This window comes from Boleophthalmus pectinirostris, unplaced genomic scaffold, assembly GCF_026225935.1.
Source record: "Boleophthalmus pectinirostris isolate CB_2022bp ecotype Guang Dong unplaced genomic scaffold, ASM2622593v1 HiC_scaffold_10, whole genome shotgun sequence".
In the NCBI taxonomy this organism is placed as follows: Eukaryota; Metazoa; Chordata; class Actinopteri; order Gobiiformes; family Gobiidae; genus Boleophthalmus; species Boleophthalmus pectinirostris.
The window spans coordinates 35,437,519-35,451,365 of record NW_026570971.1 but is presented as its reverse complement, the minus strand read 5'-3'; the positions used below and the strand labels follow the sequence as shown (position 1 = coordinate 35,451,365).

The following is a 13,847-nucleotide window of genomic DNA, read 5'->3' as shown; positions in this document are numbered from 1 at the left end:
TCTGTCTGCATCTCCGAATCTCAAAATGCTATGTTCCACCAAGTGATGTCATGAAGTGGTAGTTTTCAAGCAGAGGTTGGACCCAGTTATTGTTTTGCAAGTCTCAAGTCTTTGACCCCAAGTCCGAGTCAAGTCCCAAGTCAAATACAGACAAGTTCAAGTCGAGTCTCGAGTCACTGGTCCATAAGTCCAAGTCAAGTCCAAGTCGTCTCCTTTGAGCTTCAAGTCATTTCAAGTCTTTAAACCAGTGCAGTTTATAGAACTTTAAACTAAATTGTACTTAAAAAAATCATAGTATGTTTATGTATGAGTATTTATGGAGTATGTAAAAATAAAATATAAAATAAAAGTAAAAATTTAAATGTCTTGACAAGATCTTAGTGTGAATTATTAAGTTCAGAAGAGAAAGAATTCAGATTTTAAAGGTCTTCTCAAGTCCGAATCAAGTCCCAAGTCAATGACCTTCAAGTCCAAGTCGAGTCTCAAGTCTTTTTTATCAAGTCAAGTCTCAAGTCCTAAAAATAGTGACTCAGGTCTTGCAAGTCCCCACCTCTGTTTTCAAGTGAGCAGCTCCTTTTACCTTCAGCTCAGTAGAGATGGGAAATTCCAGGACAAAAAATGATTCTAATGAAGGTGTGTGGAGTATAAAAAACACTTTGGAGCACTTCCTGTATTACCACATGACATCACAAGGGGGAACAGAGGACAGAAGAGTGTAAAAGTGCAGGGTTAGACACGGGTGAAAGAAACAACACAACTCCAAGTCTGTTTGTAATGAGTAAAACATTAGAACATAGATCAGAAAACAGCGTAACATGGGGCTTTTATTAGACTTTGTTGGGAATTTGAAAGTGTAAAATCCAAACTTTTTCACCTGTTCCTTGTCACTGCCTCTGTGTCGGTATGTTCCCTCACGTGTCGCATGCTTTAGTGATTTCCCCTTTAACTTTCCGAGCTAATCTCCCCATCATCTCCACTCTGCGCTTCACAATGAGCCGTTTTAACCGTGTGTACACAGCTCCAAATGAAATTATGAACCCCCCCGTCCCTGTCCTGCCCCTGTCCCTGTCCTGCCCCTGTCCCTGTCCTGCCCCTGTCCCTGCCCCTGTCCCTGTCCCTGTCTGTACTCGTGTTTACTCCACCCTCCCCTCGCCTCCCCTCTCCTCTGACAGCGTGATTGTCCTTGTGTCCGATTAGGCCAGATCAATGCTCTTCGACGGAGGAGAGGAGAGAGGGAGGAGGAGGAGGAGGAGTGGGCAGTGTCCTTATCTCGATGCGGGACGGAGAGCGAAGGGTGGAGAGGGTGGAGGGAGATGGGTGCAGCTCCTCCCATTATTAAGTTAGCGTGCGCTGCTGTAGGTCCATGTTTACTGGGACTTTTCTTCACTTGGTGGACGTCCTGCATCGGTGTGGTCTCGTCAATTTGTCTTTCTTCGTAAACTGAACCGGGGGACCAAGGACATTCAACACTACGTCTCTCTGTCTACCTCCTCCACCCTCTCCTCCATCCTTTTCCCGCCTCTCTGGCCGATGCTAGGACCGCATCCGAGGTTCCATCATGTGTGACTGCTTCCATATAGCGTTCCCGAACTGGCACGCTGCGTCTTCAGGACCCGGTGGGCAATATTTCTGTCTGTGTTTGTGTATTTCTTGATTTGTGTGCGTGCGTTTTGGAGCCGGGGCTGTCGCAGTTCTCGTTTCAGGCGCCAGGGTTCAGTAGCGGTTTGTGCAAAGCGGGTGCGTGCTGTTGCTGATGCAGAGTGAGGATGCTGACCTGCAGTGGGGATGGGTGTGTCTGCAGTCTCTCTCTCTCTTCGTCTTTCTCTCCTTCTCTCTCTCCTCCTGCTGTTGCTGCTGCTGCTGCTGCGAAGAGCTCAGGCAGAAGCTGTAAGCCATAAAAAGGTTGTGACATAAATCAAAGTGGAAAAAAATAGAAGAGGTGCCAGACTTGCCTTGGGGTAAAGAGGAAATATGATGATGCAAGAAAGTTTAAAATTAGAAATGTCTACGGAGAAATATATGGTGCATTTAAGTTTTGACAAGACACTTCTCATCCTGTTTCGCCTTTCTTTACAAAGTTACAGTTTCACACTCTACTGTTTGGCCTCAGTAACACAGTAACCGGATTACAGCGCTGAAACAAATGCACTTGTTGTTCGGGTAAATAGTTTTAAGCCAAAACAACTGAGAAACGTACTATATTTTTCACTATAATCACAGTTTAAGATCATCTATCAGAGCAAGAAGAGCAGGTTGAAGGTTTAATTGTAAAGATAAATCGAGGTTTTAGTCAAAGGTGCATTAAGTAACATTCTTGTCTTCACGGAAATAATATTGCTCTGCCTGTAATGTTCCATAGTACGGCATTCAGCTCATCGGTCCTGCAGGTATTCAGTTACAGGATTCTGAAGTCTAACGGCCAGCAGGGCGTCACCACCTTGTTTCCATGGAGACAGAAAACTTTAATGCCACAATATGAATCATTCCAGACAGAGTCCATGGAGACAAGCGGGTGACGTCGCTTTTCACCTGCAGAAAAGTTACATAGTGAGTCTTTATTAACAATGATAACATAAAATAGATGTTGGTGACCCCTTGAGAACTGCTTTGGATCTTTCACAATTGATTTAAACACATAGAAAATGCTTCATGTTTATGCTGGTATTTATGCAAAAGAAAAAAAAGACTTTATCCTATATTTGATCACATTTTAGTCTCATAAAACGTCCTCTTAAGGTTGATCTGTGGGTGGCTATAGTCTCTCAACATGTTGCTGTCAGAGGCGGCGCTACTATTAGGCAAAAGTAGGCGACTGCTTAGGGCCCACGAACATTGAGGGGCCCCCAAACAACTGCCCTCAGTGCCACTAATGGTCGAGGCCTCAGAGCAATTAGATTTTCTCTCAGTATGACCTTAAATGAGAGTAGTTTTACTTTTAAACCAAAAAAACTCCATCAAAATAGTCTCTGATTGTCAAATCTATTTTAACTGTCAAAGCATTCACCCTTTTCACATTAGAATGGACTCGTCTGCTTGACCCTGATTTGAACATAATCATAGCAAAATCATCTGTAATGGATGTAAACTAGTAATGGGCGACTGGAGCCTCGTGAAGCATTGACACCGCAGTCACAATATTGTCTCAAATGGTTGGACGTGTCTGAGGCCTCGGAGAAACACTGACCTCTAGTGGACAAATTTAACAATAAGAAAATACTTGTGTGCAGAGCGACACCATACATAACAACAACAATAATAATGATGATTTAAAATAATATGTAAAAAGCAACATAAATAACATGCTGTAAATAAGAAAATAGGTGTTACCTTCTTAGGTGGAATTAGATCAAAATGATCCCAAACCACGGATCACTTTTGTCCACTTGCCGATGCCATCGAAAATGAAACAAATGCCAAAAGTCGCCAAAATCACCACTAATGTCTAATACTGAAATATTGATATATCGTATCGTTTAATATGATGATACAGTATCGATATCATGGGCTGCTGTATCGATATATCGCCAAGAGTATTTTTTGGTTTATTTTACTAAAGGATTTTGTTACAGTGCCACAGTTTTGTTGCTTGTTTAGAGAAAGGAAACTCGTATATGCAACATATTTGACATTTTCATTGTTTTGGTGATTAAAATGTTTGTGTTTCATATGAACTTTGCACAAGAAATGGTTTAACAAAGACTATTAGTGTCACAGCCATGATTTAGCCTTTATTTTTTATTGTACCACATCGAATCGATTTGAAATATATCCTATCGAATCAAAAGCTCACTGTCTCAAGATATGTATTGTATCGTGGCCTATGTATCGAGGTGTGTATCGTATCGGCAACTTCTTAATGATACCCAGCCCTACTAACATCACACAATACTCCTCACTACCCAACATTTTTAAGAAATATTGGTGCATCTTTTATACTGTAGCAGTTTAGCGCTTGTCAAACCACGGAACTGTGCTGACCACTCTGAAGCACTCTGAACCAATCACAGAGCAGAACCTTCGCTGAGCTAATGAAACGCTTCGATACACTGAAGCGACTGACACGCAGAGTGAAGCAGAAGGGGGAGGGAGCGACACTTCCACACTTTGGTCACGTGAGCGGCTGCTGCGAGACGAGCTCCGAGGCAGAGCTTCAGAGCAATTTGTTTCAGAAAGAACAAGACGTGCTCCAGAGCTCCGTCTCATTCGCCCATCACTAATGTCAACAAAAAAGTAATTGTACTAGCAAAAAAATAAAACTTCTTTCAGCTCTGGTTATCTAGTAAGTGACCAAACTAATAAGACAAGTTTCCGGTCCACCCTAATTCAAATAGAAACGTGCATGTCTGAAGAACAATCAGGCAAAACAGACAATAAATATTTAAAAAAATACAAAAAATAAAAAACAAACAACAAAAGTGCATTATAGTGAGGGACCCAAACTCAAGTTCGCCTAAGGCCCCCAAATTGTTAACTCTGCCACTGGTTGCTGTGAGAGTCCACTTTCTTCTGTGACTAAGCGATTTTCAGATTTGCCGAGCAGCAGTTTGAATTTATTGCGGTCACATTAAACTTCAACATTAATGACGACAAACAAGGCTACAAACCAAAATTGATCTGATGCGATAACGATGATTTCATTGGCTTTAAACTTTGCATAGCAGCTTTAAAACACTAAAGTGAAACTCTCCAGAGTGTGATCGGGGAGAAGATGGATAGTCTCAGAGCCTTTTGTATTTTTGAGCCAGACGTGGTAAAAAACACTCGATAGTGATGGGAGAGCACGCCAGAAGCAGAGAAGTGATTGAAAACCTGAATGTTCTTGCCAAGTATTGATTTTCTGAACTGTTACAGGGAAGAAACTGTAATATTATGCAAATGGAGGGAATGAGTTTGCGAGTAGGTACTAAAAACACAATACATATTTTTGCACTTTTGAATAACTCTTGGGAGAAACAATAGATTTTTGTGCGAAGTGAATAAATATTTAATTTAAAAAGCTGTAGTGGTCAAAGATGCACCAGGAAGAGAGTGAGAGGGACAATGACTGTGCACAATCCTGCTAAAATGTAGTCAAATAATCTACTGTGCTAAAAGTATAATTGTTCATACAGAAAGTCTTCTCAACAACACTTACACCTGCTTGTCTCCATGGAGATGTTATTGCTTTGCCTGGAATGTTCCATGGTATGACTTTAAACATTTCCATCAAGTATTTTTTCATTATGTGTGTTTTTACCAGACGTGGGGACGTGCAAGTCGTGATTTGGACTCGAGTCAGACTTGAGTCACTATTTTTATGACTTTGACTTGAAGGTCATTGACTTGGGACTTGACTCAGACTTGAGACCTGTGACTTGAGAAGACTTGATGCTTTTCCAAAAAAATATTTTAGAAAATACTTTTCATTCGAAACATGTGGTGCTGAATTTTACAGGAACAAACTGGAACATGTCCCTCCCACTTCTGTTAGGTACTTTGGGTCTAACTGAAGTACTGGGAGATCATCAAATGTACTACAGTAACATACAGTACAACACAGTAATATACAGTACAATACAGTAATATACAGTACAATACAGTAAACAAACAATACTGTATACATGATCCTTCAGTGCAGACACATGACAAAATAACTGGATTTTTAAATCAGATTTCTTTCTGTTCTGACCATAATGATTCACACTCAGATCTTGTCAAGACGTTTAAAAAGGAAAAATTTGCATTTCTACATAAATACTCATATAGAAATATACCATGATTTTTTAAAGAACAATTTAATTTAAAATTAATATAAATTGCAAAAATCTAAGCTGTATTCAGTGCTTTTGTTTAAAGACTTGAAATGACTTGAAGCTCAAAGCAGACGACTTGGACTTGACTCAGACTCATGGGCCAGTGATTCAAGTGTCGATTTGGACTTGTCTGTATTTGAATCGGTCTTGGGGTCAAAGACTTGAGACTTAATTGAGACAATGACTTGGCCCCACCTCTAGTTTCTGTGGCTCAAAAATACCATCATTCCTTCTGAAATATAAGATATAAACACTTAAATCTATCAGAAAACGATTTAAAAGTAGTTAAATGATGTGTCCATGCAGCAAGATCATTTTACTCAACAAGTTCTCTTAAAATAAACAACCTCTAGATGAGAATGAAGTGTCTCACAACTAGTAAGTAGATCATAAATCTGAAAACAAGATGAATAACCTGATAGAAGTTTTAAAATCTTGTCCAGATCAGGAAAATTTGTAGTGTAGGGGGCGACTCTCCACAGATCCAAACTGTAATGTAGCGTAATACTCTAACCTGCTTGTCTCCATTGTGATAGATCGGTTTAATCTATAGTGTGGAACATTCTAGATAAGGCGATAATATCTCCATGGAGACCAGCATTTACAGTGGCAGACCCTCCACTAGAAATGTTAAGCAATGCACCTTTAAACAAAAAAAAAAGTTCTGTGTGGCCTATTTCATTCTTGAGTGCAATTAATAAGACATATTTAATTACACTTACAATCAATAACAAAATTACTGCAATAACATTAAAATACAAACATAAATCTTGTCTTGGATTATACAGACGTTGGCTCACACTGCCTCATAATGAAATCTACAGCGGCTTTACAAGAGCAATCACAGAACGTTACTAATGCTTGGATGATATTAGGTTTTTTCTGCTCACTCTGCTCTTCCTCTAGCCTGATTCATCAGCCAGTTTCACTTCATAGAAACCGTCTGACCTCGCAGTATTAGAATTCGTTCGCTCAACAGTAGACGGGTACTTTTTATCATTTAACCAACTGCTGATATTTGGTCGTGACGTATGTAATGAGCCGCCAACGGGGTTAACTGGTATATTAAGCTTTTCCCAAATCCCGTAGGAAGAAGGACAATAATGTCCCTTCCCCTTGATAAAATTCACCAAACATTCTCTTTGTTCCGGCTTTAAATCCTCGATCTCGAGAATCGTTGACAACACTGAATATATGGCTCTTCTCTGATTGGCTGGTGCCGAACTCACACTTCCAGGGTTTTTGCAAACTGTCTGTTGTATTCTGATTCCTGATCTAGTCACTGGAGAGAAATGAAATTGAGCAGAGGCACTAGGTGGCGCCAGCCTGACTACTCTTCCTCAGAGTCTTGTGATGTTGCTGATGATGTAAACAGGTTTTGGTGCTGTCTTCCTCTCGGTGGAGGCAGGACGATAGCGCCACCTGTAATCCCACTTCCTCAGGACAGTATCCCAGGTGTGTGAGAGTAAAAAAGCCCTGTACATCAGGGGCATAACAGAAATGAAATTGTACAGAAAAGTCAGGCAATTACTCGTCCACCCAAAAGACAAAATAGAACCGGAGCATAAATGTAATGTCATATACGAAACACCTGCAAGTCCTGTAATGAAACAGACATGGGGGAAACAGGGAGGGCGTTCAGTCCACGAAAAAAGGAACATAGAACAGAACGCAAGAAGGAAACAGGGAAGGCAAAACACGAGCAACAAAACACAAAGCAGAACAGGAACAACTCACATCGGCCATTTGTGACACTGTAAAAGAGAGAAGCACATTCTGGACTGAGACAAAGCAAACATTAGTCAGGCTGGCGCCACCTAGTGCCTCTGCTCAATTTCATTTCTCTCCAGCGACTAGATCAGGAATCAGAATACACTAGATGATTTGCAAAAACCCCAGAAGTGTGAGTTTGGGCACCAGCCAATCAGAGAAGAGCCATATATTCAGTGTTGGCAAGTCGAGGATTTAAAGCTGGAACAAAGAGAATGTTTGGTGAATTTTATCAAGGGGAAAGATGTTATTGTCCTTCTTCCTACGGGATTTGGAAAAAGCTTAATATACCAGTTAGCCCAGTTAGCGGCGCATTACATACATCATGACCAAATAGCAGTGATTGGTTAAATTAAAAAAATATCTGCCTAGCATCGAACAAAAGAATTCTAACACTGCGAGGTCAGACGGTTTCTATGAAATGAAACCAGCTGATGATTCAGGCTAAGCAAACATCATTCTGACAGAGGAAAACAAACATTGTCACTGGATTAAAGAGACAATCAAAATACAGAAACGTGCCCACAGGACGATAAATCAGGATGAGGGGCTTTTTCACTCTCACACACCTGGGATACTGTCCTAAGGAAGTGGAACTGCAGGTGGCGCTGTCGTCCTGCCTCCACTGAGAGGAAGACAGCACCAAAACCTGTTTAAATCAGCTGGGCGACATGTCACAGAAACATCACGAGACTGCGAGGAAGAACACAGGAGCAGAACAAACTGTCAGGGATGAAAAAAGAACCTAATAACATCAATTATGAGAGGACCAAATGAACCACACTGGACTGTTGCTCCTGCTTGATCATAGTAATAAAAGCTACTAGAATAATCACAGATTTTCACAGATTTGGGGTTTGGATTATGACCCGAATAGCCATGATTTCAGATTTTTCCATAATCAAGCAAGCCTACCAATCACCAATACATGAGAATAGTATTTATATTTAACCTTGGCGTGTTGAAGAGGGGAGAGGGTGGATGCAGTGTTCCAGTGAAGTGCCATTGAGTTACATCCACACTGATCACATATTCATAACTCGGCAGCAGCTCTTACTTTAATTACACGACTCTGGAGAAGACGGCCGGTTTGTGCTTTGAGAGGATTCAGGCGACACCCAAGGTCAAAAAAGAGGAGAGTGAATTAACCGTCTGGAAATAAGGTTTAGAGAAGAGGATTGTAAAAACAGAAGAAGGCCCATTTTAATTAGAATTACACTAATTAAACTGTGTGAAGCTGCTTTAGGTCGGTAATGTATTGTCATGAAAGATTAGGTTCCAATTTGCCAGGTGCAGATGGGTTTTTTGGCTCGGTGGATTTATTTTAAAGAGATTAAATCATTGGTTAAAGAAAAGTAATATTGAATTTATTGTTTTAATTTACCCTATTCTTATTTTGTAACTCACAAAACAGTGTGTGATGCTTTGCACTTGCAGAAATCAAAGTTGTAATGGATTAAACTGTCAGTAAGGATGGTTCAAGATCTTGTGCCACAAGATCTTGCAAAAAAGGCAAAATTGTACAAAAAAAAAAAGATTGTGCACAGATGAGAAAAATGATCTTGTGAGATTTTTTCCAAGTGTTCACATTTGGATTTGACAAAAATGGTTATGTGTTGGTGAGTTACATCTCTTGCAGTTCCAAAAATCAGGACTAGAATGAAAACAAAAAATATGAAATCAGATAAATCAAAACTGGACCTGTCAAATTTATATATTAGGAATTGTTAAAATCTTGTCTTGTCTCGTTCTCGTGGACCCGATCTCGTCTCTCGTCTCGTCTTGTGAAAATCACGTCTCGTCCCATCCCTAACGGTCAATATGTTACTTTAGTCTATGTAAAAAATATACAATAATTTCTAAAATAAAAATCAAATTCTCAAATTCTGAAATCATTAGTAGAGCTGCTGGATACTTGCTCTGGTTCATGTGAGACCAACAAATTCATTTTTTATAATTAACAAATTTTTGCCGGATATGATGAGCTGATTGACTAATTCTTAAATTAATTTAGGAAATAAATTAAATGTACTTAAATAAAACCTAATCATAGAGGAATTTGAAATAAAATCACAAGTACTGGTACTAATAAAACAGTTAACAAATGGATCATTTAAGGTTGATTTTCATGCTGAGAAAAGAACTTTGCTGAGAAAATGATTTGACCAATATCACCTATTTCAAATGTCATAAAAAGGTGAATAATTTGAAAAAATGTATCTCATCTCACTTGATGTACTGAAGTAAAACGAACCATTAACCATTGATTACAAAAAGGGTCTCCTGTCGAATTAGTCACTGAGATAATATCAGATACTATATTTTCTGTAGTAATATTTATAAAGTAAAAATATGTTGTACTTGGTTAGAATAACAGTGTAATTACAACAAATAGTTTATTAAAGGTGCACTTCTTGGTTCTTGTTTCTATGGATACGTCATTGCTCTACCTGGAATGTTCCACAGTGTGACATTAAACAGTTCTACTTTACATTTATTCAATAACAGTTGGTTTTATAGCTCAGAAATACCTAGAAAAACAGACATTGTGACTGTGAGCGGGTCGCCTCTCCACAGATCTGACCTATAACTTGGTCTGGTTTGGTCTCCATGAAGATAAAAAAAGGTTTAATGCAATATTGTGGAACATTCCAGACTAAGGAATAGCATCTGAATGGAGAAAAGCATTTGACAGAGAAAAATGACTCCGGCTTAGTTATTTGCTATTTAATGAATCCTCTAACCCTAACCTCTTAATGAAGTAGGTGCTAAGTCTCAATCTGTCTTAATAAACTCTTTGTTAATTATGAGTTAATGCTCTTTTAAAGGTGCATTGTGTAACTTTCCCGATGAAGAGTCTGTCAAATACTTCGAGACACAGTATGGCATTAACCCATTTTATCATCACGGAGACCCAACCAGACCAAGTTACAGGTCAGATCTGTGGAGAGGCCACGCCGCTCACAGTCACAATGTTTGTTTTTCTCTGTATTTTTGACACATATATCCACTTGCAATTGAATAAATGTAAAGTAGAGCTGTTTAATGTCACAGTGCGGAACATTCCAGGCAGAGCAGCGGTTGTTCCAGTGTTGCTGAGAGTATCGTTACATGTCTGTAGTTAATGTTGCGGTGCAGAGTCCATGTCCATGTGAAGGTGCACAGGTCTCATCTCTGTCCATTGTCAATTATTCATATGAGTGTATCGGCCCAGCAGCTCGATCACCTGCACACTCCTGATTTATTCATGCAAACGGCTCATTTGACATTTCCTCGCTCGCCATTTTGTGCATATTTTCTGAACATGAAGAGGCTAATATTATTAAAGCATATGATGTGTGTGGAGCGTTCAGCCGGGAGGTCATGGATGCCACTGCTTAAAGATTTCACCCTGGATAATGGATGTAATGTCCTTTATTTCTGCACTTCTCTCTCCTCTGTGGAGTGGCACGACACAGACGTTCTACATAGATTCTATATACAGGGTGTCCCCAAAAAAACTGACATAATTTAAAAGCAATTATCTTGAAAACTACTAAGTCCAGCTCAGTGAAATTGAAGAGTTTAAGTGTTGAACATTGAAGTGAAGTGTGTGTGAGCATGTTCCAAGACACAAAATGACTTCTCTTTGGGAGTGAACGGCTCAACATGAAAACAGAACAAAAATAAAACATTCAATAAAAAATCTCGATCTGTTTCTATACATTCTGTGAAAAATTTGAGGTTATTTTAACAAGAATTACAAAATGATTGGCCTGTGAAGTGACGTCACATTTTTTGGGACCCAATCTATATATAAGCATTTCTACATGACATTTTTAATCACTCAGTATCTCTGAGCTTTAAAACAGTCTCTGAGTTTGCATTATAATGAACTAAAATAAGGCATAGCATGCTCATTGATAACTACATTTTTTTCTAATATTTTACATTGTAGACGATACAATAGAATTACAGAGTGGACGTCTAACAAATGACTTTTTTTTTTACAAGACAAAACTGTTAAAAGCCTTAGGATTTAGAGCTTCTTGCAATATTTCTAATAATAATCAATAATATTAATAATATATAATCATTTTGCATTGTATTGTGAATAATTATTTTATATTATATTAAGTCTGAATTCATCTGTGTACACAAGGGCTGCAATTATTTAGTCAACAGTGATCATTTATAAGAACTACAGTCAACTAGTCAAACAATTACTTCTTTTCAAAACAAATTTTTCACCGAATAACGATTAAAATATGCTGAATGAAGGCTTTTAAATGTTGAATATTTACGAATAAAGTGTATTATTAATTAAAATAAAAAATAGTTATATATATATTTAACATTTTGATTGAGTAATGCCAGTGAGTTTGTAATAAAAAGGTCTCTTCGTGTGTGTTTTAGAGCGTGTACAGCTCAGAAAACTAAAGTACGACTGCAATTATTGTTAAAGTGGATGAATGGTAGAATGGTCGTGGTTCTAGTTTACACTAATGTTATTTCTCTGCATTGATTGGAGTTGCTTGGTTGTCACATGCAGCGTGGAGGTAATTCTACTCTCTGGGGGGGGGGGCTCTGTGCTGTTTGCTTCGGAGCTGCACATCGACACATGGACGTGTTTGCAAACATCTGAACAGCGCTGACCCTGGACTGAGCTGTGCATCTGCGCTCATGTCGTGGGAATCGACGCTAAACTGAGCTACGATGGGAAGTTTGTGTCACAGAGATAGATTGAAAGCATGCGCCTTCACAGTCCCACAGTCCCATGTTCATGTAATCCATGCAGAAAATCTAATAGTGTTTTTTCTCTCTCAAATCTCATTATAAATTTGGATCCGAACAAGCCGCCTTTTCAGTGGAAGGGGTGAGTCTGTGTATTACATAGAGGAGAATGAGGGGATTGCACGACTCACAGTCTTTCTTTCCAAAACTCAGAACAGATGAGTTTTGTGTTTTGTGTAAATATATTTTCTGACATGTCGTACTGTCTCTTCTATATGTGACAGTGCCTGTGACGGGTTAGACAACACATTTACAACACGGTTAAGATCATTATATTTAAGATTTTTGTAAAAACATTCACACTTGTTTTCCTAATTTGGACATTTTTTAGGTTTAAAATTTTAGCTTTGGGTTGAAAATCATGACATCACACGAGGGAATTCAAGCAAAACTCCTCTAATGTGCACAGAGATTATTTTCTGGCAAATATACAGGGTGTCCCAAAAATTTTTACAGCAAAGGCTTCAAAGGCTAATAATTTTGTCAGTTCTTGTTGAAATAAGCTCAAATTTTCACAGAATGTAAAGAAAACAATTAAGATTTTATATTTAGTGTTTTCTTTTTGTTCTGTTTTCAGGTTGAGCCGTTCACTGCCAAAGAGAAGTCATTTTGCATCTTGGAATCTACACACACACACACATATGTGATCCTTTAGTCCTGCATAAAATCATTCCTCTTTACATTTATGGTCCTAAGTCCAAATTTGTTTGCCAGTTGGTGAAGTTTTTTCCAAATGTTGTATTGAAGCTGCACAGTCTTGGGTGAGTGTGTGACTTCTCTTTGGGAGTGAATGGCTCAACCTGAAAACAGAACCAAAATAAAACATTACATATAAAATCTTGATCTGTTTCTTTATATTCTGTGAAAATTTGAGCTTATTTCAACGAGAATTGCCAAAATTATTGGCCTGTGAAAAGATGTAATATTTTTGGGACACCCTGTATATTTATAAAACACCTTTATTTTTTAAAAAAAAATCACATTTAAAGTATCAGATTTTTTTTCCTGATACTTTAAAAATGTTGTTGTTTCTTGATTAAATTGTGCCAAACTCTTTTGGATACTGTAATGTCAGCGTGATGTCATCAGTATGTTTGAATGCTCTATTTCCATTTTTTGTTTTATTTTTCTACTTTTCTTCACAAATGTTTTCTTCTTTGGAGTAAAACTATAATTTATATTTACAGTAATTATAATGCCACCACATGAAATCCAAATCAGAGAATCATACAAATTTGTCATGCACAAAATAAATGTTAAACTTCAGCCTAGAACCGTTCAGTCTGTAAAATAACTCAAGTGTTATGTGTAATTTTTGTGTTATTCTTAAATCACTGTAACATGATTAATGATTGTGCCAATGACCCAAGAAAACAAACGTACTAACCGGTGGGACGGAGGGAGCCATGTACGGGCCAGGTGCTTTAAACACAAAGTGGAGCAAAGTGCTTACATAAGGGAGCATCTGAGGACAGCATGCCGCTAATAAAACACATTTATGATACTTGGAAA

At 38.5% G+C, this 13,847-nt stretch overlaps 1 protein-coding gene across 1 annotated transcript in view; it reads left to right on the top strand.

The window, feature by feature from the left end:
* The first annotated feature begins 1,558 nt into the window (after nt 1-1,558).
* The window catches only part of LOC129409452 (neuroblast differentiation-associated protein AHNAK), a 34,000-nt gene continuing 21,711 nt past the window's right edge, over nt 1,559-13,847 (top strand). Inside the window, exon 1 of the mRNA XM_055155575.1 lies at nt 1,559-1,616. Within this exon, the coding sequence (XP_055011550.1) occupies nt 1,559-1,616 (58 nt within the window). The remainder of the gene's footprint in view (nt 1,617-13,847) is intronic.